The 25,325-nt window shown below is 37.3% G+C and overlaps 2 protein-coding genes across 2 annotated transcripts; one reads left to right on the forward strand and one right to left on the reverse strand.

The window, feature by feature from the left end:
- Positions 1-3,661: 3,661 nt before the first annotated feature.
- Positions 3,662-19,799, forward strand: crip3 (cysteine-rich protein 3). Its single transcript, XM_051647024.1, has 7 exons — positions 3,662-3,916; positions 11,409-11,503; positions 15,346-15,403; positions 16,846-16,986; positions 18,054-18,128; positions 18,645-18,739; positions 19,089-19,799. Exons 1-7 carry the CDS (start codon positions 3,874-3,876, stop codon positions 19,221-19,223), a joined length of 642 nt encoding a protein of 213 aa, XP_051502984.1. The 5' UTR covers positions 3,662-3,873; the 3' UTR covers positions 19,224-19,799.
- Positions 19,551-25,161, reverse strand: slc22a7b.3 (solute carrier family 22 member 7b, tandem duplicate 3). The gene is made up of 10 exons (XM_051647023.1): positions 24,504-25,161; positions 23,787-23,890; positions 22,449-22,603; positions 21,858-22,026; positions 21,581-21,704; positions 21,389-21,498; positions 21,034-21,248; positions 20,604-20,712; positions 20,183-20,389; positions 19,551-19,869 (listed from the first exon to the last, which is right to left on the reverse strand). Exons 1-10 carry the CDS (start codon positions 24,882-24,884, stop codon positions 19,803-19,805), a joined length of 1,641 nt encoding a protein of 546 aa, XP_051502983.1. The 5' UTR covers positions 24,885-25,161; the 3' UTR covers positions 19,551-19,802.
- Positions 25,162-25,325: the final 164 nt, after the last annotated feature.

Below are 25,325 nucleotides of genomic sequence, written 5' to 3' on the forward strand. Positions count from 1 at the left end.
CTTTTAATCTCTAGTGAAACACACGCACACCCTCGTGTGGTCATAGTGTGTAACAACATAAACATAGCTGATTGTAAATTAATCATTACGTTTTCAGTTGAATATCTTTATGTAACAATTAATGATGGCAAAGGAGGAAGCTGGGACCGGCTTGACAAACACATGGACATTTAATAACACATTTCAGTGTACAAAGAAACAAAAACACGCACTGCTTTTCAGCCAGCTGTGTCAAATCACAAAAACAAACACGCGGACAAGCTTCGTGCATCTCTCTCCCGTCTGCCGCTGTCTCATCTCCTTAAATATTCACGCCTCTCCTCGCTGGAACGCGAGGCCGGTGTGTCGCTCTGCCCAGAAGCCGCAGTTCAAACATCGTCGTACAACTATTAAATAATGCAAATATTAACTCAATAAAATATGATTAGTATTGCACATTTATCGCGACGCTATAAAACTATATAGTTCATGTTTATAATCAACAAAGCTGTTAACATTGCAAAAGCGTGGGCCTTTCATATCTTGGCGCTCCCTCATTATTCCTAATGCTGCACATTTGCAAGAAAGGCAGAAATAGCAAAAATACGTTGTGTAATGTACCAGCTGCATGATGAAGAGAGACACTTAAACACCTGTTACATCTCTCATCTCCATCTCTTGTTCCATCCAGGGTCGGAAATTAACGGAGGCTCTGGGCAAAAAAAAAATCCCCCTACAATCTGATATAGTTCCAAATTCATATATCCATCGCGTTCTTCATTTGAATTTATTTATCAACATTATTTGTTTCGTGCCGTCCTTTGTGCAGATATTGCCGAGTCAGTGGAGAACGCTCGCGCCATAAACGCGCACAGACGGGCTCTCGCTTCTCACACTCTGCATCAGTTCGGTGTCATGCTCACGCGCTTAAAAATGATCAAATGCCACAATGTAGTTAATAATAATATCAACAAAATAATATCTGGATGTGTTAAATAGCCTTGATGTTAAATAAAACGTTATTAATGATATAATAACAATTTTGCAGAACATGAACCACTTCATATCTCTTATAATGTTCATTGTTTTATTAAATTGGCTTGAAGGAGTTGATAAATTGTCTTTATAAGCTCCTTATTCCAAATCCGGAGAAATACTGTCATCTACATCTACTGTGTCTGCATTAGTTTTGTAGGCTGTTAGCCATAATATTTGGAAATATGTGAATGAGGAAAAAAATAATTGTTTCAGTGACAATGCACCTCTGATCTAGACATACTTGCTAATTCACGTTAACTTAGGCAGGGGGCGCTATCATACTATTATGAGAGCACACTGATGACAAGCTATATCTCATTCAGAGTCCGAGCATCTCACTCCCTTTCGGAGATGAGGTCTTAATGATGTCACAGTGATGACAGAAAGATAAAATGAGACCTTTGTTTTCATCAGTGAATGTTAAAAGAATTATGTGTTAAGCAAAACATTCGTCTCCACTATAGCACCTTGTTTTGTGTTGTTCACTGTTGGGGGATAATAAACTCATGGAGTTAACCCTGCTGTTTTACATTAACAGTCAGGACACCTGATCTCTAAACGTCAATATCTTATACACATGTTCTGTACAGCTGAAGTCTCAACAGCTGAAACAATTACTTACAATAGACAGTCATATACTAGCATAATAGATTATGTGTGATTTAGTAAACAGTTGGTCTCTGATGAGGTGACCTAGTGTATGACCCCTTCCTCTGAGGACACAAGTGTGAGATCATAGATTATTTCCAAGGGGATGCCAGTGGCTGAAAGTGCATTTACAGAGACTACATTAATTGTAACTTTCAGAGGAAGGACTGTGAGCAGTGCTGGAAAGAGTTCTGAAATTTTTACTTCAGTAAACTATACTCTGAGAGAGAGAGAAAAAAAACACTTTAACATCTTTTATATATTTTAAAATAAACCATATTAAAAAGAAACTTCTTTATGCTAAAGGAATATTTCACCCAAAAATGAAAATTCTCTCATCATTCACTCACCCTCATGCCATCCCAGATGTACATGATTTTCTTTCTTCTGCAAAACACAAATGAAGATTTTTAGAATAATATCTCAGCTCTGTAGGTTCATACTATGCAAATGAATAGTGACCAAAATTTTGAAGCTCCAAAATGCACATGAAGGTACCAAAAAATTATCCATACATTTTTGTCTATGTCTTCTGAAATGATTTAATCGTTTTGGGAGAAAACAAAATGTAACTCCACTTTGTATCTTGCCATTGCAGTCTCTAGGCACAATCACGATTTCAAGCTCGATTACACTTCCTAGCCTTGAGGAGTTATACTTTGGTCTATTCTCACCCAAAATTGATTGGATTGCTTAGAAAGAGTACCTTTACACATTAAAGAGCATTAGAACAAGGCAGGGATAAACAGTATGTAAATATATATATATATATATATATATATATATATATATTCCGAGTAAAGATTCTACAGAGTATTTGTGACGATAATGATCACATTGCTTTCATGTACTTACTTATTATAATCTCAATGTATGACATAAGATCAATTTAAAAAATGTTCAAATAAAGAAACATTTCCATTCCAGAGTCCGAATACAGAAAATAACTGGTTTAATCATTATAAACTTGGAGATATCCTTGTGTTTTGAGTACTATGATTGGGGAAGTGTCCCCTCGACCGAATGCAAAGTACATAAAACATAAAGATGAAAATGTCCCAGTGTCTACAGCTGTTTTATATTTACAAACGAGAGATGAGCATGTTGCAATAGTGAAAACAGTGACATTAATACACTTAAACGCTGTCTCTTCGGACTTGAGCTCTTTCATCCTCTGGGAGTAAGCTGAACAGAGAGCGCAGCTCCTCATGAACTGGGAAAACTTTGCGCTTAATCGCCTCGCTCAGATACTATTACACATTAAAGTGGTAAATAACACATATGGTGAAGTGCTGTGTTAATCCAAAGAAACAATTAAACGTCTGAGGTTTACAGCCAAGTGCATCCAAGTTGGATACATTTATTAAGAAAAACTGCGATCCTCCATAGACAGATCGATGGGCGGATGTTTGGTTGCACTACTATTCGGATCCGGATGTGACGGATACAGTTTTTGACAACAGATTTCTATCACCACCAGGTGGCAGTAAAAAAAACATATTGAGCATATAGTCTCGAAAGAATATAATGTTTATCAAAATCACATTCCTCCACAAATACAGGACGTAATTTTTAGATAAAGTCACTTTCAAGGTGCCGAGTTTTCAAAATGTTTAATAATACATTAAGTTGAAGACACGTGAACTCTTAAATCTTGCATTTTAATCAGAATCCACATTTCCCCGCGATTGATAAATCTAGCCAGACAGTATCGCAGAAAAGAATAAAGTTGTTACTTCGGAAGTTTTTGTTTTTGATTGACGTAAAAAGAAAAAAAAATCCTAATTTTTCAAGCCGTTGCGCCACGCAGCTCATGAGAAAGCAGGGTGCTGAATTACGAATCCCACTATGGCGATGAATATTAATTAGGTCAAGCTGACGTTGCTTAGTAACCTTCTAGTAACCTCCATTTACGTTACCTAATTAATATTCATGAGCAAGTGAGCGTATTAGAATTCGTTTGTTCTCCAGCCACTATTCTAGCTCATACTTACTAATGTCTATCTTTCAGCCAATCCGTTAGACTTACTGTTCGAACGTTATGTCACGTATTTAATATTCATGAGACAGGCACAGCGGCTCTTTAAAGTCAAATAAACGCCGTGACGCGACTCGTGCTGCAAACAGTATGTGTGCAGCATCGCTGAGGTACCAGCAGCCAACTGAGAGACGAACCGAACCTGCGCGCCAGCGAGACTTTTCTAGAGAATGACGTCCATTTGTCCAAGATGCGACAAGACGGTGTATTTCGGTGAGAGTTTTTACATTAGAATTGACAGTCAACTTCTCAACATAAATACAAACCACGTTAATTTTATTAGTATTGTATAAATATTACCAATTGACTTAACTTGGAGGGCAGGTGTAATACATTCTGACAGGTGGAGGATAGTTCTATTTGGGAATAAACCACTGCAAAGCTTTATAGAGTTTGTTATATAACAAGTGTTTGAAAAGCTTTTTTGGTCTTTTTAACGGATATTATACGATGTGAATTAAACCCTTATGTTTAAGTAGTTTTAAAAAACTCAAACTCTAATTGTTTACACAGTATCAGGTTGATACTTAATGATTTTGCTTCTTTTTTTTTTTCTAATTTTATGTTAAGTGGTTATGTTGCTGATATCAGCTTGGTCAAACCCCTGATTGTTTTGGGTCTCAGAGACATCAGATATAACATATTAATAAATACATTAATTTTAACATACTAGGATTCTCTTATTGTATACACACTGTATTCATTTATTTTGATTAGATTTAATGTAATTTTTAACTATGCAAACTTGCTATGGTCAAACTGAAATCCAGGATGGGCAAACAATCAACTTTCTAAAAAGTGCATGCCTACTTTGTATAACTGTAGCTTCAATAATATCTATCTAATTGCTTTAACATTGTCAGAGGAAAAGATATGAGGTAAAAATAATTGGTTAATCTCATAATTACTATTATTATTTTTTTCATATAGAGCATAGGGGTCTCAGTGACCCCAAACTGTACAGAACAACATTAGGGTTTAGCTTGCAGCCTGTGCAGAACTAGGTATTGTTATTAATAGGTCAAGCAAAGCTGACCCTAACGCTCCCACAACCGCATTAGAGGATGTTCTCTTGTCTGACCCGTTATTGTCAGATGCTCTTTAGTATTCTGCTCCAGCATCCACTAGCCACGGGGGTTAGTAAATGCTATAGCCTGTGAAAAGAGAACGGGGTGATGGTGTTACGTAAGAATTTGGCAAGGGATTCTTGGCCAAAGTGAGAGGATCTGTTGTGCTACTGTTGCAGGTTAGCGGATGGAGTAACTGTTTCTGGCCGTGCTGAAGAGGAGATACAGTTGAAGTCAGAAGTTTTCATACACCTTAGCCAAATACATTTAAACTCAGTTTTTCACAATTCCTGACATTTAATCGTACAAAACATTCCCTGTCTTAGCTCAGTTAGGATCACTACTTTATTTTAAGAATGTGAAATGTCAGAATAATAGTAGAGAGAATGATTTATTTCAGCTTTTATTTCTTTCATCACATTCCCAGTGGGTCAGAAGTTTACATGCACTTTGTTAGTATTTGGTATCACTGCCTTTAAATTGTTTAACTTGGGTCCAACATTTTGGGTAGCCTTCCACAAGCTTCTCACAATAAGTTGCTGGAATTTTGGCCCATTCCTCCAGACAGAACTGGTGTAACTGAGCCTGGTTTGTAGGCCTCCTTGCTCTCATTCCCTTTTTTTCAGTTCTGCCCACAAATTTTCTATTGGATTGAGGTCAGGGCTTTGTGATGGCCACTCCAATACCTTTACTTTGTTGTCCTTAAGCCATTTTGCCACAACTTTGGAGGTATGCTTGGGGTCCTTTTGGAAGACCCATTTGCGACTGAGCTTTAACTTCCTGGCTGATGGCGTTGCTTCAATATATCCACATAATTTTCCTTCCTCATGATGCCATCTATTTTGTGAAGTGCACCAGTCCCTCCTGCAGCAAAGCACCCCCACAACATGGTGCTGCCACCCCCATGCTTAACAGTTGGGATGGTGCTCTTCGGCTTGCAAACCTCACCCTTTTTCCTCCAAACATAACAATGGTCATTATGGCCAAACAGTTAAATTCTTGTTTCATCAGACCAGAGGACATTTCTCCAAAAAGTAAGATCTTTGTCCCCATGTGCACTTTCAAACTGTAGTCTGGCTTTTTTATGGCAGAGCAGCCTTTCCTCGCTGAGCAGCCTTTCAGGTTATGTTGATATACGACTCATTTTACTGTGGATATAGATACTTGTCAACCTGTTTCCTCCAGCATCTTCACAAGGTCCTTTGCTGTTGTTCTGGGATTGATTTGCACTTTTTGCGCCAAACTACGTTCATCTCTAGGAGTCAGAATGCATCTTCTTCCTGAGCGGTATGATGGTTGCGTGATCCCATGGTGTTTATACTTGCGTACTATTGTTTGTACAGATGAACGTGATACCTTCAGGCATTTGGAAATTGCTCCCAAGGATGAACCAAACTTGTGGAGGCACAACATTCCCATGATGTTAAAAAAAGAGGCACTGAGTTTGAAGGTAGGCCTTAAAATATATCCACAGGTACACCTCCAATTGACTCCAATTAGCCTATCAGAAGCTAATTGGCTGATTGCCTAAAGGCTTGACATCATTTTCTGGAATTTTCCAAGCTGCTTAAAGGCACAGTTAATTTAGTGAATGTAAACTTCTGACCCACTGGAATTGTGATATAGTCAATTAAAAGTGAAACAATCTGTCTGTAAACAGTTGTTGGAAAAATGACTCAAATGACTCGTGTCATGCACAAAGTAGATGTCCTAAACAACTTGCCAAAACTATAGTTTGCTAATATGAAATATGTGGAGTGGTTAAAAAATGAGTTTTAATGACCAACCTAAGTGTTTGTAAACTTCTGACTTCAACTGTATATCAGCTTGATTTGAAATCCCCACTGAGCTTGGACTTCTGAATATGTCCTGACTCTGTGTGCTCTCTGTTTGACCAGACTAGTTTTGTGTGATGAAATGTGTGTGTGTGTGTGTGTGTGTGTGTGTGTGTATGTGTGTGTGTGAGACAGAGAGTCAGACAGACCCTAGGAATGTCGGCTGGTTAGTGTGTAAGGCATTTAGGGGAGGTGGAATAAATCCCCCACATGCCCAAATGTCAGTGTTTACACACCAATCTGCCTTTTATGTGTATCATATCTTAGCCCATTTGGTGGGTATTTTAACATACACTCAGCTTTTATATACAGAGAATATGCAGAAGGTTTTGATGGAGCTCCAAGACTTCCAAACTGAACAGTTTTCTCTTGTCTAAATCATACACACATTTCACTCTGTGTTCCAAAGTCCATTACTGTTTACTGTGTGTTTGCTCAAACAATCATAGCTATTGATTTTTTGGTTTTAAGTGGTTTAGTTTGGTTTAGATCATGAGTGACAGAACACATACAAGCAGGATTTTTTTATGCAGTGGAAGTTGCACAACATAACCAAATGTTTATATATTATTATGACTGAAGATCAACATATCTACTTTTTCATTATTTCATTTCTGTTGAAATATCAGTGTAGTGGGTTGTTCGCTATTTGATTTTACCCCAAAAAACTGCTTGTGAAGATCAGTGAAGGTCAGAGTTAAGATGCCCATGTCAACAATCCCTTGATAAGAGCAAATCTGACTGCAAAGCTTAAATGATCTTAGACTGAGCAGGGTTTGCAGGGAAACTAACTGGAGTGTGTCTTTAGATTCAGATTCTTCCTCTGCTTTGTGGCTGCATTGTTTAGCTGAAAACACACACACACACACACACACACACACACACACACACACACACACACATATGGATAGACTTTCACAAAGTTTATGTAAGTAATGTTTCCAAAAACATCTCCATTGGCATAAATGCACAAATGCACAAAAAATTGTTGTTGAAATGCACATTTTAACATTTGCTGTAATGATGTCCAAATTTCCATTAACAATAATTATAAAGGCAACCAGCCACAGTTTACAAGACATTATGGATGGGTAAATCTGAAATAGATGTTGCAGCACTAATAGACTGACGTGAGAGTGGTAGCTCATTCAAATAATGGTGTAGCAGTTTCCAAAAAAAAGTTTATGGACAACAAGCTGCCTTTACATGGACACTTTTTTTTTTTTATCGGAATGAAATCAATCCGATCGATGATTCCGAACATACTGTTTACATGAACACTAAATAAAGTGATTGGGTTGTGGGAGTTTATATGTCAAAAGCATCAAATCTGAATTGATCTTTTGATAAGCTTACACTGCACGATTATACAGCATTCCCTTGCCGTTTAACGCCGCTTCACAATGTGAGAATGAACCCGCAATGACTACGGACATTCACCATTACACAGTCATTAAATTAAGGTGAAACTGGAGTGCTTTGTGTTCACTAGTAAAGTTTATATTTGATAAGTTTATACCTCATTTATATTTTTGCGGGAGTTTGACGCAAGCCTCGGTAGATGGCGCGCACAACAGAGCGTTTGAGATGCCGTTCATCTACTTACTGTCCAGCAACAATAAAAAATATCTAGCTGTGAAATATTAGAGGTCAGTGTGTGACGTTTTGATCTTCTATTGGTCACACGTCTTCTCAGAGTTCAGTGTTCCCTCATCGTCATGACATCATTACTGTGTCAGTTACGGACATGCGCACAATGTCCCAGTTTCAGAAAGCAATCTGATCAAGTGTTTACATGGCAAATATTTTCAAATGGATTATAAAGGTTTACACCACCCCTTCGAATGAAGTTTACATCGGATTTGGCCAATTCATTCCGGCTGATGTGGTTACATGAGACTTTTTTATTTGGACTGTGCTAGTAGTCCAATCACAAACGGATTACTATGGTCCATGTAAATGCACCTGTGTGGAGACTTCATCAAGGATGGATTATTTCATGGACATACAGTAACTCTGAAAACAAATTGGATATTAAAGAAAATCCTGTTTGCTTGCCACTTAGTTCCTCAAACAAAACTCTGAATATCTCACAATAGCCACGCTTACATGCAATCAAATAATCCATTTATAATCCGACTGATAGCTCAATCGGATTGAAAAGCCTTCATGTAAACAGAAAACATGATTGAGCTGGATCTGAATTAAATTTCCATCCGCTTTAAGGGGGTGGTGTACACCTAAAATAATCATGTAAATGTTTGAATCTGACCGCTTTCTCAATCGTATTCTAAAGTACCTTGCGCTCATGCGCAAAACAGTGGTGCGTATGTATGTATAAACTCAGCAAAAAAGAAACGTCCCTTTTTCAGGACACTGATAATTTTGTAAAAATCCAAATAACTTTACAGATCTTTATTGTAAAGGGTTTAAACAATGTTTTCCATGCTTGTTCAGTGAACCATAACCAATTAATGAACATGCACCTGTGGAACGGTCGTTAAGACACTAACAGCTTACAGATGGTAGGCAATTAAGGTCACAGTTATAAAAACTTAGGACACTAAAGAGACCTTTCTACTGACTCTGAAAAACACCAAAAGAAAGATGCCCAGGGTCGCTGCTCATCTGCATGAACGTGCCTTAGGCATGCTGCATGGAGGCATGAGGACTGCAGATGTGGCCAGGGCTGTAAATTGCAATGTCTGTACTGTGAGACGCCTAAGACAGTGCTACAGGGAGACAGGAAGGACAGCTGATCGTCCTTGCAGTGGCAGACCACGTGTAACAACACCTGCACAGGATCGGTACATCTGAATGTACCTGCGGGACAGGTACAGGATGGCAACAACAACAGCCCGAGTTACAACGGGAATGCACAATCTCTCCATCAGTGCTCAGACTGTCCGCAATAGGCTGAGAGAGGCTGGACTGAGGGCTTGTAGGCCTGTTGTAAGGCAGGTCCTTACCAGACATCACCGGCAACAACATTGCCTATGGGCACAAACCCTCCTTTGCTGGACCAGACAGGACTAGTAAAAATTGCTCTTCACTGACGAGTCGTGGTTTTGTCTCATCAGGGGTGATGGTCGGACTCACGTTTATCGTTGAAGGAATGAGCATTACACCGAGGCCTGTACTCTGGAGCGGGATTGATTTGGTGGTGGAGGGTCCATCATGGTCTGGGGCGGTGTGTCACAGCATCATCGGACTGAGTTTGTTGTCATTGCAGGCAATCTCAACATTGTGCGTTACAGGGAAGACATCCCAATGCACCAGCCATACTGCTCATTCTGTGCATGATTTCCTGCAAGGAATGTCAGTGTTCTGCCATGGCCAGTGAAGAGCCTGGATCTCAATCCCATTGAGCACGTCTGGGACCTGTTGGATCGGAGGGTGAGGGCTAGGGCCATTCCCCCAAGAAATGTCCGAGAATTTGCAAGTGCCTTGGTGGAAGAGTGGGGTAACAACTTACAGCAAGAACTGGCAAATCTGGTGCAGTCCATGAGGAGGAGATGCACTGCAGTACTTAATGCAGCTGGTGGTCACACCAGATACTGACTGTTACTTTTGATATTTTTTTTCTTGAATGATTAAATACTCTGTTCTGTAGTCATTATTGCCTAGTGATTTTTACGTAGCGTCCCATCCACAGCTGTTGCTTAAATTCCATATTATGCTTAAATTCCCTATTATTGTTTCCATTCCACATCTGTAAATTCCTTTAAAGACAACTCTTACCCACCTGTCTTTACTTCATACACACATCCAGAGATGCCTGCAGTAAGACTGGAGGAGGAATGGGCATGTTGCGTACTATTGTTTGTACAGATGAACGTGGTAACTTCAGGCATTTGGAAATTGCTCCCAAGGATGAACCAAACATGTGGAGGTCCACAATTTGTTTTGTTTTTTTCTGATGATTTCTTTTTATTTTCCCATGATGTTAAACAAAGAGACAAATACAGTAGCCTATGTGGTTAAGTCAGACAGGCAGGGTATTAGATGCTGCTACTAATTCTTTGTTTGCAGAGTAGAGTGAGTAACATAAGAAGAAAGCTTTTCTGGTATATTTTTTAGATATCTCAATAAAGCAAAAACGCCTATTAAATTTTGGTGCCATTCTCTCTTCTCAGCCTTTCTCCGCTTCTTCAGAACACGACTGACACTCTTTGCATGCGCAGAAGTTTTGTTCGGAATACATATAATGCACACATAAACGAATATTGGTATTGGATTGCAAAGTTTAGGGGACATATAAAAGTATATTCGGAATCTTCAATCAGATTTAATTTATTCGGATTGATGAAAATTAATGCATGTAAACATAGCCAAATAAAATGTTTCAATGCCATGAACCTTGCAGACATGAGCAAATCCAGCAACTAAATCTTATGAAGTGCTCATTTAGCAGACTGGTACTTTACTTTGTAAACATAATTTTGTTTCCTGGCAGACTGATTAAAAACTATGGTTCCTGGAAATTGATCCAGCCAATCTGGCAATTTGGATCTGGCAATTTTAGCTAGTTCTAGCCATTTCTATGTGCATTATGCATCATGTTTGCTCAAATATGCATCCATGTATGGTCCCTGGGGGTGAGGCTGAGACTAGTTCTGAGGTCTTTCCATTCAAAGATTGGTGTAGTGTTATTGCACTAATAAAGAAGGCTATCACTACAGGACAGTTTATTGTTTAGAAATGCATTCCTTCAGTGAAACCTGCCAGACTTGGCTTGACATATTCATCATTGATCATGTAATACATTACTGTCTCTTCTTTCTGTCTCTCTTTCTGCTTTAGCAGAGAAAGTGAGCTCTCTGGGGAAAAACTGGCACCGTTTCTGTCTGAAATGTGAACGCTGTAGTAAGATTCTGTCTCCCGGAGGCCATGCAGAGGTAAGCAGGACTAAAACTGATATTGGATACTGAGATATAATAAAAGAAAACTGTCATGTTTTCTGATTATTACAGTAATATTTCTAAAATATGTGTTGATGTCTCCAGTGATATACAGTATATATACATACATTTTATATCTAAACCAACAATACAGAGAGTCTTTTTCTTGTGTAGTTTACAATTGATTAATTGATTAGTGTCAGATATTTGAACAGAACCCAAACGCAGACAGTGGTGAACCCAAAAATACTTTATTAATAAAAATTAAATACAAAAACACAAAACTGTGATAGAATAAACAGAAAACAGCCGAACAGGGCTGGAAACAAAAGACCCTTGATACGAGCAAAAAACAAAACTAACCAAGCAGACAAACAAAACTCAAAAGAAAACTGAACACAGGAGAACTGACACCTGGCAGAATAATAAAAACCAGGGAAAACCGACCAACCAACCAACAAGATAAAATTCACAACATGGAACAGGAGGGGGAAAATGAGAGATGAACCAGCACACAACTGTGAAAAAGGGGGGAATATAAAGGGGAAGTTTTCAGGGAAGCAAACGAGGAGAGCAGGTGAGGAACATTAACTAATAATAAGAAAAGGAGACAATGACAGGGCAAACAAGGGGCCATTGTCATGAAATGAGACAAGGAACAGAAACAAGCAGGGCAACACATGGGAAACACAACAGAAAGTCCAAACCAACATAATGTAAAAAGAGTGTCAGGATCCTGCCACTAAAGTGAAAAACAAGACTAGACAGATATGACAGGAGCCATAGTTTCTCAATACAGTTTCTCAAAGCTGGTAGTTCATCGACCTGTTTGACCCCTTTCGTTATGAGTTTGCCACACACCTTTATCCAAAGCCACTTACAGTGCATTCAAGCTATATATTTTATCAGTATGTTTTATCTGTACCTTGCAGTTGTTAGCACCATGCTCTACCAATTAAACTACAGAATCAGACCACACTGACATGATCACTAATGTCAGAGAAATTAAAGACTGTGATGCTGAATGACCTAATTGTTGGTCTGTATGTACTGTAACGGCAGAGTTTCTCAAAGTGAAGACCACACATGTTAAAGTATATCACAAGATCACGCACCCCGAGTCGACACTGATTCTAGGTCATCCATGCTAAACAAGTGTCCACTCATATTTCTGCTTCCCTCCTTGTCTTTTCCTCTGCCCTTGTTTTTTCTCTCTTTTTCATTGTCTTGACATGCATGACGGGCCAGCCTGATACGTCAGGAGACGTTTTCTAGTTGAGCTGTTTTCTAGTTTCTAGTCTGAATTGTCTTGTGTCCCTCTTACTGTCTGGGGTATATGATTGTTCATGCATCCCTCTGTAAGTCTACACTCCATGAGTAAGTGCCCTGAACACAGCAGTGCACAGAATTGTCTCACGTAACAAATACAGGTAGAAGTTAATGAAGAAGAGTTGAAAGTTCTACAAAGGAGTTGACACATCGTAAACACAGATAATCAGTATTTATAGTAACCTTACTGCTGTCTGGAATGTTCTCTGTCTGACAGGGAGAAAATGCAATTACAGAATTATTTTCTTGGATGGGAAAAATTTGACTTGTTTATTTGATCAAAATTGTTACATAAGAAGGCATTCCTATACACATAAATTGGACGATGAAAGTCAAAATAGCAACGAACGAAAGGAGTAAAAATCCTTTTGTACTCTTTACTTAAAGAGTTTGATTTTGCTTATTTAAAGTAACTTTTTAAATGTGAAGTCAACAAGAGATTGACAGACAAGTATAGCAATGTACAGGCTGACTGGGTGAAACAAGACGAGAAACAGATTCCTCTAGTGCTGGGTCTTAGCTTACTACAACTCGCCTCTTGCAGGAAATGTAAATCATAATATTCTTAACCACAGCAAAATTCCTGGATAAATAGCACAATCTGTCATTTTCAGAAACATGTTCAGACCAGTGCAGCTGCTACAGTTCAAATCATTTTGCAGAACAAGTAGGTATCCATGCATATGCACTTTCACATCCACACACACATTCACTGTCACTGTGGGTCTTTACCAAAATGATTACAAGGACAATGGAGGGACAAAGATAGTGTTCATTCAAACCAGAAAACAATACTCTGCCTTTCTTCCTTCTGTCTCTCTCTCTCTCTCTCTCTCGGTCCCTCACACACTCATGCTTGCACGCACACAAACAGAACACTCACACACAAACACACAAAGCTTTAGTTTAATTACAAGGTGAGCCCTTAAAAAGAGTTTTTTTCTTGAAGAGGGTCTGTCTTTTCTATAACTTTTTGATTGATGTTGACAAAAATGGATGGACACACTAAAACACATCTTTTCACTGTCTCACTGAAGGATATATTTCGTCTTGTTACTCTTTTATTTCCATCATTGTGTTCTCTTTATTTTGAGAACTGTCTGAACTCTTTCTCCTATTGTGTTTGAAACAGCAGGAGGTTGATATATTGTTGGTGTTGGTTCTCTGCAGGTTTAGTCTGCATTTCAGAATAGAGTTCAGGCAGCCTCAACTTTATTCTTTGGGAAATGGCTCTTGGTGGGAACACGAACAGTAATTTTAGCTTGTCACAACATGAGGGTGTTTTCTGCACGAATGCTGATATTATTGTCCTTCTTAAAATAGTTTTTAATGGGGGTTAAAGTGTTAGTTCACCCAAAAATAACAATTCTTTCATAATTTACTCACCCTCATGTCTTGGCTTTTCTTTTGAAATTTTGAAGAATGTTGACACTATGGATTTTTTTTCATACAATTAAAATTGAATGGTGACTGAGCCTGTCAGTGCCTAACATAAAATGCCTAACATCTTCTTTTGGGCTCCACGAAAGAAAGTTAGTCACACAGGTTTGCATCAACATAAGGGTGAGTAAATCAGGAGAGGAGTTTTGGGTGAACAAACCATGAGCTATGCTGTTCAGTCCTATTCCGCAATATTAACATTTGATTACTGTATGTTAATATTAACACCTGGTCTCACAATTTATGGCTTGATATTTGGCTTTGAATCTTACAGATATCATTATTATGCAAACACATGCACTAAACCACATACACAAACTGAAATGTGTGTGTGTGTGTGTGTGTGTGTGTGTGTGTGTGTGTGGTCAGGTTTAAGTTTTTTATTTAGGTTACAAACTGGTAATTACAAGGGTATTATGCTATAAATGTGGTTTATGAGGACATTTCTAGTGTCCCCATAATATAAATAGCTTTTTTTTTTTTCAATATTGAAGTCTTATTGAAAGAAAATTGTTATTTGTAAGCTTTGGATATTTTGAGAGCATTTCTATTGGTTAAGTATCAGTGCTTCAAAATGAGCAGGCCCTCATGGGATTTGCGCGTGCAGAAAATTTCGGATTTCCACAGAATTGGAATACCTGTCATTCCCCAAATCAGCAAGGACAATGTCAGGAGATTCTGTCTGAACTGGAGAATGAGCAATTAAGATCTCTCTCTTAATTCAGTTTAGTGTTTTATCGGCATGGCAATGCATTTTTATTGCCAAAGAATTTGCAGCATGCAATGAGACCTTGACCAAATTAAAAAAGGTAAAGCAATTGTGCAAATACTGTATATTAAACAAGTAATCTAAAATATTAATAGGGCAAAAAAAATAAAATAAAATAAAATAAAATGAAAATAAAATAACAAAATATTAGTGCAGTGTAAACTAATTAGTAATAGTGGTAATTAATGAATTTAACAAAAATTAATAAACAAGTCATTAAGAATAATAAACTAAAGATGAAGAACTAAATGTGCCAACTGCCCAGATTAGTGATCTCTCTCTTCCTCTCTTTCTCAAACAGCATGATGGATTGCCATACTGTCATAAACCGTGTTACGGGACCCTCTTTGGACCAAAAGGTATAGAAAATAAGATTAATTATACAATAAGAGATAAAGTGGGGCTCTTGGGGCTGACAGGCTTTCATCTGTGTCTGTGATGTGTATTCGGGTCAGTGAAAAGATCAGTGTGCTGCGTATCCATGTACAGGAAATGAGGGTTTGAATCAGGGCTCATTCAGAGACATCTGAGTCTTAGTGATTTTAAAACAATGCTACAACCAAAGACAGTGCACTCACCACTGGAAACCATATCCTGCATGTGTGAGAGAGGGAAAACTAAAGAAAAGGGCTCAGAAGAAAAAAGCTCTTTAATGTCAGTTTGTTCCCTGCAGTCAGATAGAAAAGTTTAATGTACTTCATTTGTCAAAAATCAAAGTTTATAAAAAGCTTAGTTCTTAGGTCACTGTGTGTTTGTGTGCACATTTCAATCTTTTCTACCAAAAATGAAAATTCTGTTGTCTTTTACTCAACCTGTTGGCGGGGCTGTTCCTCGTATGGACTACAGGGATGACTGCAACTAACGATTATTTTAGAGTAAATTAATCTATGATTGTTTCTTCAATAAATTGGATAAAAAAAAGCCAAATTTAATTTCCTGTTTTCTATTAAAATGTATTTATTAAAAAACATTAATGATAAAAACATGAATGATTGTAATTTGTATGCTATACAATAAATAATCTAATAAATAAACTGTCCTCAGTTTGGAAGCAGCATGACAATTCAAATAAGTGATAATCAAGAAAAACAAAACCACACTGTTAAGTGATAAGAGGTAAAATGTTGCAATGCCTTGTATTATATGTTGGATTTCAATTATGGTTACATTAAAATCTAAATTTGATGTCCAAAACCAGTGTTTGTCAAACAGCATAGTTTAATAAAAATGATTGTGCTCCCTTTTTCTGTTGCGGATGCAGATGTGTATAGATGATGACACAGTCCTATGATTACTTCACATGAACATAAACTTACGAAACGGCATTAACACGCAACAGTGTTCACCATTATTCCAAATGCATACACCCCCACACGTACACATATTTTTTAAAAGTCCCTCTGTCCTCCTAAACACTTCAGACACTGGAAGATTTAAAGCAGACCCTATGATGACATAAGAGAGAGTGAGACAGACATGCATGGTTGGTAATTGAGGGGTGTTTGTGTTTAGCAGTAGGACAATGTAATGTTTGGTAAGATGGTAGGTTTCGGTGTTTAGGTTATGTTAACGCACAATCAAAGGAGTGCTTATTTGAGCTTAAATGTTACTATACAAGTGTGTGTGTCATTCTACAGTAAAACAATTTTATCGGGATCATAAGAATGTATTTTTGGCTTTTACATAATGCTATCTGCATTAGGAGAGTGTGACCACTTACAGTAGATATCAGCTTCATCGACCACAAACATTCACAGACAGTAATGGAATGGTACTCACTGTTCTGTTCTCTTATTGGTAGGTGTAAATATTGGAGGGGCGGGGTCTTACATATATGACACACCTCCTCAGACACCTATCAACAAATCATGTAACAGCCCTTCAGAAGGATTGCCCACTACACCTTGGACCAATACACAGATCAACTATCATCAACCTAAAGGTAATTTTGAACACACAAAAATTTGTTCGTGATACTCCACACTTTTTAACTTCGGGAGTTTGATATGAAAGAGAATATTAAACTCATAACTACACGTCCTGTTTAGGAACAACAAACTCCCTATGGAGTGCTCACACACGTGCAGAAATTTATACAAACACATTCAGCCACACACACTCTTTTTGCATTCTCTCTAACAATGTGTAAAGGATGAACACATATATATATAGACACACTCTTCAAAGCTACATTGTTTCACACATTCCATAATACACAACACTTCCTCAGCACTTTTTTTTTAACACCCACACTGAGTGGGAGACAGGCATGAATTGTGTGTGTAGTGATGGAGGGGTGGGGGGATAGTTTTTTTAAAGTGACCCCCTCGGGATTTTACACAGTGGAATTTTAATGGCCTTCGTTGATTGGCTCCCTTTCTGAAATATTTCCCCTTAATAGTTGTTTTCCGACAGACGGAACTTTGGAGGAATGTTAGGGGAGGGTTTTAAAGACGTATTAAAAGACCATTGTGGAAACGTCTGGAGAAATGTCTCTGAACATAATCTGTTTCTTAAACATGTGAGCCTCTCTAGAGTTCACGCAGATAAAATGAATACAGGAGAAAAATTATTATCTAAAACTGTTAACGGTCAACATTGCTAAGATGTGAGACAGAATTGTTTATTTTGAGTCTGTAGTTATGTGAACTGAAGTGTCACACAGATCATTATCATTGCTGAATTATGTACAGAACAACTTCACTTTAATCACACCAAACTGAAGATATTTATACATTTTAGTAATAGATATAGTGTACAGTCCACTTGGCATCAGGATCCTCATCACCCTGTTGGGGTATTATTTTGCGATAGTAACTGTCTGCCTGTATATTATCCTGCTTATTACATGGCTACTTACCAAATCAATCAATAAATGTAAGGTTATTGTACTGATCGTAGACTTACAATATTAGGAGTCACAAGATAGCAATGCATCTCTATACAAATTTATGAGATGGACACTTACATACAATATAGAAAGCTTAAAGGTTTTGTGTTTGTATGTAGCTTCCTCTGCTCCTACACGTATGTTTGCTGGAGAGACTTACTTGTGTCCCAGCTGTGGAAAAGCAGTTTATTTCGGTGAGTCCAATTAATCATAACTGACTTTTTAGACATTTGTGAGCTTTCAGAAATGTGTGTGTGTGTATGTGTGTGTGTGTGTTTTGTGCTGCTGTATTCGATATATGCATCATTCTGTCTGACCACTGTGAGACTGTTAGTTCCTCTTTTTTTTTTAAAGGAACAAAGAATTCCAGTAAAAAACAAATACAAGGTTTTAAAATAGCTCAGTTTCAGGTGCAGGTCAATGGGGAGGGCTTTATATGGCATTTGCTGCACATTTGTGCTTCAGTGCAAAATGTAAAGACTTATTTGTGCATTTGTCCATATTTTTGTCCTAAACACTAACTGGTTTACAGTTTAGATTTATGTTACTATTTTACATTGCAAAAGCTACCATTTAAAATAAAAAGTAACATATTTTATCTTTTAATTTTTAATACTTAGCAACCAAAAAAACAGCACTTTCACTATCAACAGTACTGATATGATGCAATTTGTCATGTAATGTGATGATATAATGGTCTAATGCTGCAGCTGAGAAGGTGATGTCATTGGGGCGCAACTGGCACAGACCTTGCCTTCGCTGTGTGAGGTGCAGGAAAACACTGACCCCTGGTGGCCATGCAGAGGTATTCAAATATATATATATATATATATATATATATATATATATATATATATATATATATATATATATATATATATATATATAAAAAAATACATTAACATCTTAATCTCTAATATAAATATTAGTTTCAAATGCATTTTGTATTTCTATAATTGTAAAGAAAGTCAAAATAATATTTAAATTACACAATTAAAACAGTAGCTGCGGCTGAAACCTAAATTGAGGTTATGTAAGCAATAATTCCTGAGTCCTGAGAACAAATAAATAGATGTAATACTGTGTAATATTTACTATAATGATCACTTAATAAGTAATTCAGTCTCCCTAATACTACTTTTTGTTTACTGCAGCACGAGGGCAGGCCTTACTGCCATGTGCCCTGCTACGGGTACCTTTTTGGACCAAAAGGTGTGAACACTGGAAAGGTGGGCTGTTACATTTATGAGAAAGAAAATGCAGAGAATGAAATGCCAAGTGAACATTAAGTCAAAAAGGAAAAAGCTCTTTTTTTATTATTTTTTTTTATTTGGTACAGACATGTTTATTTTACATTATTAGTGTAAACTGAATAGGTTTATTTTACAGCACAGATCAAATATATGCAACTTTAACTGCATATACATGTGCTCTAATTGGTAATTAGAAATGGCCTCTGGCATCTAACAAAATATTCATACAAAACCACAATCCCCACTCATACATACATAAAGACACTCACACATAGGCTCTTTCTGTCTCTCTTTCTTTCTTTCTGTTTATCATACCCTCATACACGCTCACAATTTCCATCTATTCATTCACACACACCTCCATTTAGCATCTTATTTAGATATTTTTATTATTATTATTATTATTACATGGCACTGGAGAGAATGGTAAATCCTTTTAGTTGTGTAACTAATAAAAATATTTTAAAAGAACTCTGGAATTACTGCCTTAATTTGGAAGCTAAACAAAACGCTTACACTAAACAATTGAACAACAGGGCAAAATATTAATTTGGTACATTTTATAAGTGTTGAATGCACACACAGTCTTTGACAATTCTCAGCAGGCCACCATTGTCATTTTTTATTTGTCGTCATTCTCTCTGCTTCTTCCAGCGTTTCAAGATGTTTTATGACATTTTTCCTGTTTAAAAAATAGGACTTAGTTAAATAACATACCACATCAACTTCTACTTTGCTCTCCATGTGTCAAATTTTGTTACTGATATTTCAGCCCAAATTTTTTTTTTATTCAAGCAGATGTACTCATCATAACAAATGGAATCATACTAAATAAAATTAGTGATTTGTACACCATTTACTGTTATAGCTCCCTCAAAAAAAAAAAAAAAAAAAAAAAAAAAAAACTTTCCCAATCTCCCCCATACTAATTGAATGCAGTGAGCCCAATGATGCTGTTGTAAAATTATTTTCTTATATTGGAGGTTGTGACTTACCCAGTACATTCAATATCCTCTATAGTCTCAGGTAGACACCTGTCTCGTGTCTCTGGTAACTGACAGGCCACCAGAACAGCAAGTAGGGCAACAGAGCACAGGGTGACCTGAGAGAGGTAACCCCAGGTATTGTCCAGTAGCAGGATAAGAGGAGCCACAGCCACACCTAGACGGCCTAGGAAGGAGTTAAAGCCCATCCCATTTTGCCTATAGGACCCACACCAATACATTAAAAAAACAAATCATATAATGTACATTAATATATTTATATATAATGATCTTGGATATCAGTCTTCATTAGTAGAACTCTATCAAATAATTAAATCCAACTAAATTACAGTCCATGAAAAATATTTAATCTAAAGATTTATTCATTTGTGTTTTAGGAAATACAGTAGTATTATGTTGACAGTTCAGTTACCGGAGGACAGTGGGGTAAAGCTCAGAGCAGTATAATATAATTGTTGCAAAAGCAGCAGATGAGAGACCTTTACCCATAATTGCTACCACAGTACGACCAACCCATTGATCTGAATGAGAGAGAGAGAGGGAGAGTATACTGAGCAAACACTGTGCATTACTGAATAAAGAAATAAAAGGCACCCTCTAGTGGCTAATGTGGTCAATACAATCTGTCCATGCAGTTTTCCTCATTGTGCAGTGCTTACTTATCCCTTCTCTGTAATGTCCCTTGAAACATAAGTGTTATTTTTATTTTATTTGTTTCACAATTTACTGTATGTCTAAATTTTACTTTAAATTTTCTCTCTTTTATTTTTTTTATTTGTATTTTTTTCTTCTCATTATACATTATTGCTTTGTTTCCTGTAAATCAAATGAGATGGGCTCACCTCTGGGTATGAATATGTTAATCATGAGGCTGATTCCAGCCAATAGCAGAGCACCAGCCTCAGTTTTGCGTCTGCCAATCTTATCCAGCAGGTAATAGATGCTCAGTTTAGCTGGAACCTCAATGGCCCCATACACAAACTGAGTGAGGTACAGATTTAGTCCGAATCCAGTGATGTTGAGGCTTATTCCATAGGTGATAGTGGCAACGCAAAACCTGTAAGATGTGAAAAGACATCTGATTTTTAATGGGTTATTTGTAATATCCATACAATAAAGCATTCCATGTTCTTTTATGTAGTGTCAGTTAAGTCTAACAAATTTAGCACATGCCCATTAGGCAGCTCATTTACACACCAAATGGTTCCTGTGAGCAGAGCCAGTCTTCTCATCTTAGGAGTTCTGACCAGATCCAGGTAAGAATACCTTCTCTTTTCTCTATCAGTAACAAAGATGCTAGAGAGAGTCTAGGAGGAAGATGAAAGTAGCCTACTGAGAGAGGATGAACCGTCAACATTCCTTGTAAGTGAGAATATATGTCTCATGCACCTCATTTGTGATGCTGGAGGTGACCTCCTCCCTGCAGTTCGTAACAGCACATTTATGCAGATAGTAACAAGCTTTTTCCATCTTCCCATTGGCTATCAGCCACCGAGCCGACTCTGGAACCCACCTATAACAAATATTTGCTCTGTGATACATTCCTAGAGTCTAAGCTGACATACAGCAAGAGTGATAAAGAGGACCCTTGAGAACATTTGCACAAAAGTATTTGTTGTATTATATGTTCAGCTTTTAATTTGACAGGATTTGTTTGCTCTGTTACCACCAGAGGATTGTGGATAGAAGTAAAGGTGAAGTGACAGCCACTGTCAGCCATCTCCAGTCTCTCACACAGAATGCAATCAGAGACAATGAGGTACTGCCAAAAGCCCATGCCAGACTGTCAATCACACACACTAGTCTCCTGTGCTGAATGTCCACCCACTCCACATCTGGAGATAGAAGCAAAAATAGTCTATTAAACTGTTTTATACTGTGACGAGGAGGAGGGCGTGGCTGGGCCGTGATGGAGCATGGCCGGCGCTAAATCAGCTGATCAGCGGGAGAGCGATATAAAGGGCAGCCAGAGACACCGGTTCGAGAGAGAGAGAGAGACGCACGCGGCCATGTTGCATATGTGTCTGGGTTTGTTTATGTTTGTTTTAAGTTGAGTTTCTCATTAAAGTTTACATTGACTGTTCTGCCGGTTCCCACCTCCTCCTTGCCCAACCTTTACCTGTTACATATACAAACATGATTGTCCATTGTAATTTGGCATCATGGTTAAATTACATAGATTTTTTTAGCAACATCACGCAAACAGTGGAGTGAGAAGAGAAATGGATTGAATCAGGAACAATTGAGGGCTTCTCACTGAGTACAGTAGAGATGATGATGATGCCAGTGATGGTGAATCCAGTGAAGAATCTCAGCACTGCAAACATGATGAAGGAGGAGGAAAAACTGCTGGCCACTGCAAAACCCATTCCTGATACGTATGACACCAGCAACATCGGCTTACGCCCAAATCTACATGAAAACGGGTTATATTCAGTTACACAGAAAATTTCGTCTTCACGACTGCCTTCTCAACGTGTTGTGAAATGCGCAATTTCTGCGGTATTGGTGCCACCTAACAGAATCACAAAAATAGTCTGTGTTTTCAAACATATTCCACTCATCACATCTTCCATTGGTTGAACAAACAGGTCGCCCTGCCCCAAACTCACTTAATTGGTTGAGCCAGTGTTGCTGTATCTGGCTTGATGGCCACTCAAAACAAAAAAAAAGCCACAGTGATACACTTTTAAGTATGTTAAAAGTGTTTCATTATAAATGTTTACATTAAAAAAAACTAAAAACATTTAGTAAAGATTATGTTATGCTCAGGGACTAAAAATTGTTCAAGGAACGAAAACCGAAAACGAAACAAATTTTTAGCAGAACTTAACCAAAACCTGGAAACAAAGTGATTTTCTATTGTTCCGGATTGAAAACGTTATTTTTAAATGCTGTTAACTGGATATAATCAGTTATTTTTGTTCCAATAATTTTTTCATGGAACTAAAGGCCAAAGGGTTCATGTTGCTTGAAAAAATGAAACGTGCTTTGATCCTGAAGGAAACTGCTGCATCACACATTTCTTTGCCTTATTGCACGTTGTGGATGTGGCATTTTCTGAATGAAGACCTTTTTAGCAACTATGTATAATTTTACTACATATACTGTACATGCACGGCTAATCCAGTTCCAGTTTTGACTCAGAAGCAGATCTGTAAATAAAATTATCTTTAAACTGTTAATTAACTGCTTGTTATGATTTCTATGCCGATAAATCAACCACACAGGAAAACATCTTATTTATATTTGCTTATTTTGGTGAGGCAAGTGGCTTATTTTGGGCTTGTTTTTCCAGACAATGTTGCTTGTTTCTCTTGCGAGATCTGGCAACACTGCAGTTGGTATTTCATCCACCCCTTAGCGCAGAGCACTGTAATTTTAAAAAGAACGTTATTAACCATTCTTTAATTTTTTCTAACCGGTAACTTTTTGGAAAGAAGGCTGCGAAACTTCTGAACCGGAATGAAAAAATAAAGTTTTGCTCAGAACGAACCAAAATTAAAAACATTTAGTTTTTAGTCCCTGGTTATGGTACATCTCGTGTCAATTTTTGGCCTGTAATTTTTTGTTAATATTTAAACTGAAACATCACCTGTCACTCAAGCCTCCGAAAAAAGCTGCTCCAAACATCACTCCAACGAAGAAGATGGTGGCCACAATTTTATTCAGCCCTCTATTATCACATACCAGATCCCACTTTGAAAAAGAGAGAATTGGAAAACAGCTTTTGCAAAGCATGATGTGGATTATAAAGTGTTTGTTAGAGAACAGAGTGAAATTAATGGTGATGTGTCTGGATGGGACAAACAATAACTTCTGGAGTACAGCACCAGCAAGAAAGGGTCAACAGCTTACTAATATCTAACCTCAAAGGGAACATTCCAACAATTTTGGCAAATGTTTTGTAAAGGTTACAAAATGTTATTTCAAATATAATTACAATAATGTTATTACAACAGCCTTATAATGTTATTAGTTTTTGATAAAAGTTATCTTTAATGATTATGATCTCTTTTAAAAATGTGGAAAATGTGAAAACTTGTAGAAGTTGGCAAATTATGTTTTCAGGAATTTTTCGCATATTCAAGAACGTTATGCTAATCTTTGTGTAATGCTCTACTCATGTTAAGAAAACAAGACATTTTTACATCCCCACAACTACAATGTAACATTTGAAAAACTTTTAAAAACAGTCATTTGTAACAGTTTACAAATTAATGTTTTTATAACATTTTTCAAATGCAGTAGGGTGCAAGACCTTCTAAATCTAACTTAGAAGGTACTGCACCCTACTAAATCTATCTCTCACCTGTGTTGCCAGAGTGCTGATAAATGTGCTGTTGTCATACTCCCATCCATTCTGACATTGGACTACAGGAAGTTCTGTTGTATTGGTGTAGTTTTTCAGCAAGTGAAACTGAGGTTGGGCGAACATGTAACATGAAGCAGGAGTCTCGTCTTCCTGTGCTGGAATACTGATAGTCAGTCTCTGTTGCCGACTCAGATTCCAAAAGATTCCAGCAGCATCCAGAGAGCTGATGTCACAGTGATGAGATGGGATGGCAGCGATAAAGTTGCTTAACAAAAAGTGACATGGAATTGTGAATCGTCCTAAAAAATTTATGCAGATAATCATCTTCTGGAACCTGCCAAAGCCATTGATCTCTGTAAGTAGATCTTCAAACTTCATCCTTTTTGATGAACAGATTTTCTTTTATGTGTCTACTTACAAAACCCTTAGCTTATGTAGTGAGTTTTTATAACATTTCAAAGGTTGCAGATGCAGTTTGTACTTTGGCCATAAAAAAAAAAAAAAAACTGCTGTGGTTATATACTGTCTGGGTTTATGTGTGTTACTTATTTACATGTGTTATGTACTTTGCTATAGTTTGTATACTTGGGGACATTCCTCAACAGTGTTGGGTATAATCTGATTACACTGTTAGTTACTGTAATCTAATTACTTTTTAGTCAAAACGTAGTGTATCACATAAATTCTAGTAATCAGATTACAGTTACTGACTTTCAGTTAAATTCATTACTTTTAAGTACATTACTTAGGTTACACATTTCTAAAACAGTATTATTTATGTAGAATTTAAAACATGAATTCTGTTCATGAGCACATCTG

The sequence above is a fragment of the Myxocyprinus asiaticus genome, chromosome 20 (assembly GCF_019703515.2).
Source record: "Myxocyprinus asiaticus isolate MX2 ecotype Aquarium Trade chromosome 20, UBuf_Myxa_2, whole genome shotgun sequence".
In the NCBI taxonomy this organism is placed as follows: domain Eukaryota; kingdom Metazoa; phylum Chordata; class Actinopteri; order Cypriniformes; family Catostomidae; genus Myxocyprinus; species Myxocyprinus asiaticus.

Bases quoted from the DNA above. Each gene is read 5' to 3' on its own strand.
- crip3 (XM_051647024.1), top strand. From the start codon at position 3,874: ATGACGTCCATTTGTCCAAGATGCGACAAGACGGTGTATTTCG. The intron at 3,917-11,408 runs GTGAGAGTTTTT...TTTCTGCTTTAG, and splicing joins CGACAAGACGGTGTATTTCG to CAGAGAAAGTGAGCTCTCTG. The intron at 16,987-18,053 runs GTAATTTTGAAC...GTTTGTATGTAG, and splicing joins CAACTATCATCAACCTAAAG to CTTCCTCTGCTCCTACACGT.
- slc22a7b.3 (XM_051647023.1), bottom strand. From the start codon at position 24,884: ATGAAGTTTGAAGATCTACTTACAGAGATCAATGGCTTTGGCAGGTTC. The intron at 20,713-21,033 runs GTGAGCCCATCT...TCTCTCATTCAG, and splicing joins TAACATATTCATACCCAGAG to ATCAATGGGTTGGTCGTACT. The intron at 19,870-20,182 runs GTAAGTCACAAC...TTTTTTAAACAG, and splicing joins GAGGATATTGAATGTACTGG to GAAAAATGTCATAAAACATC.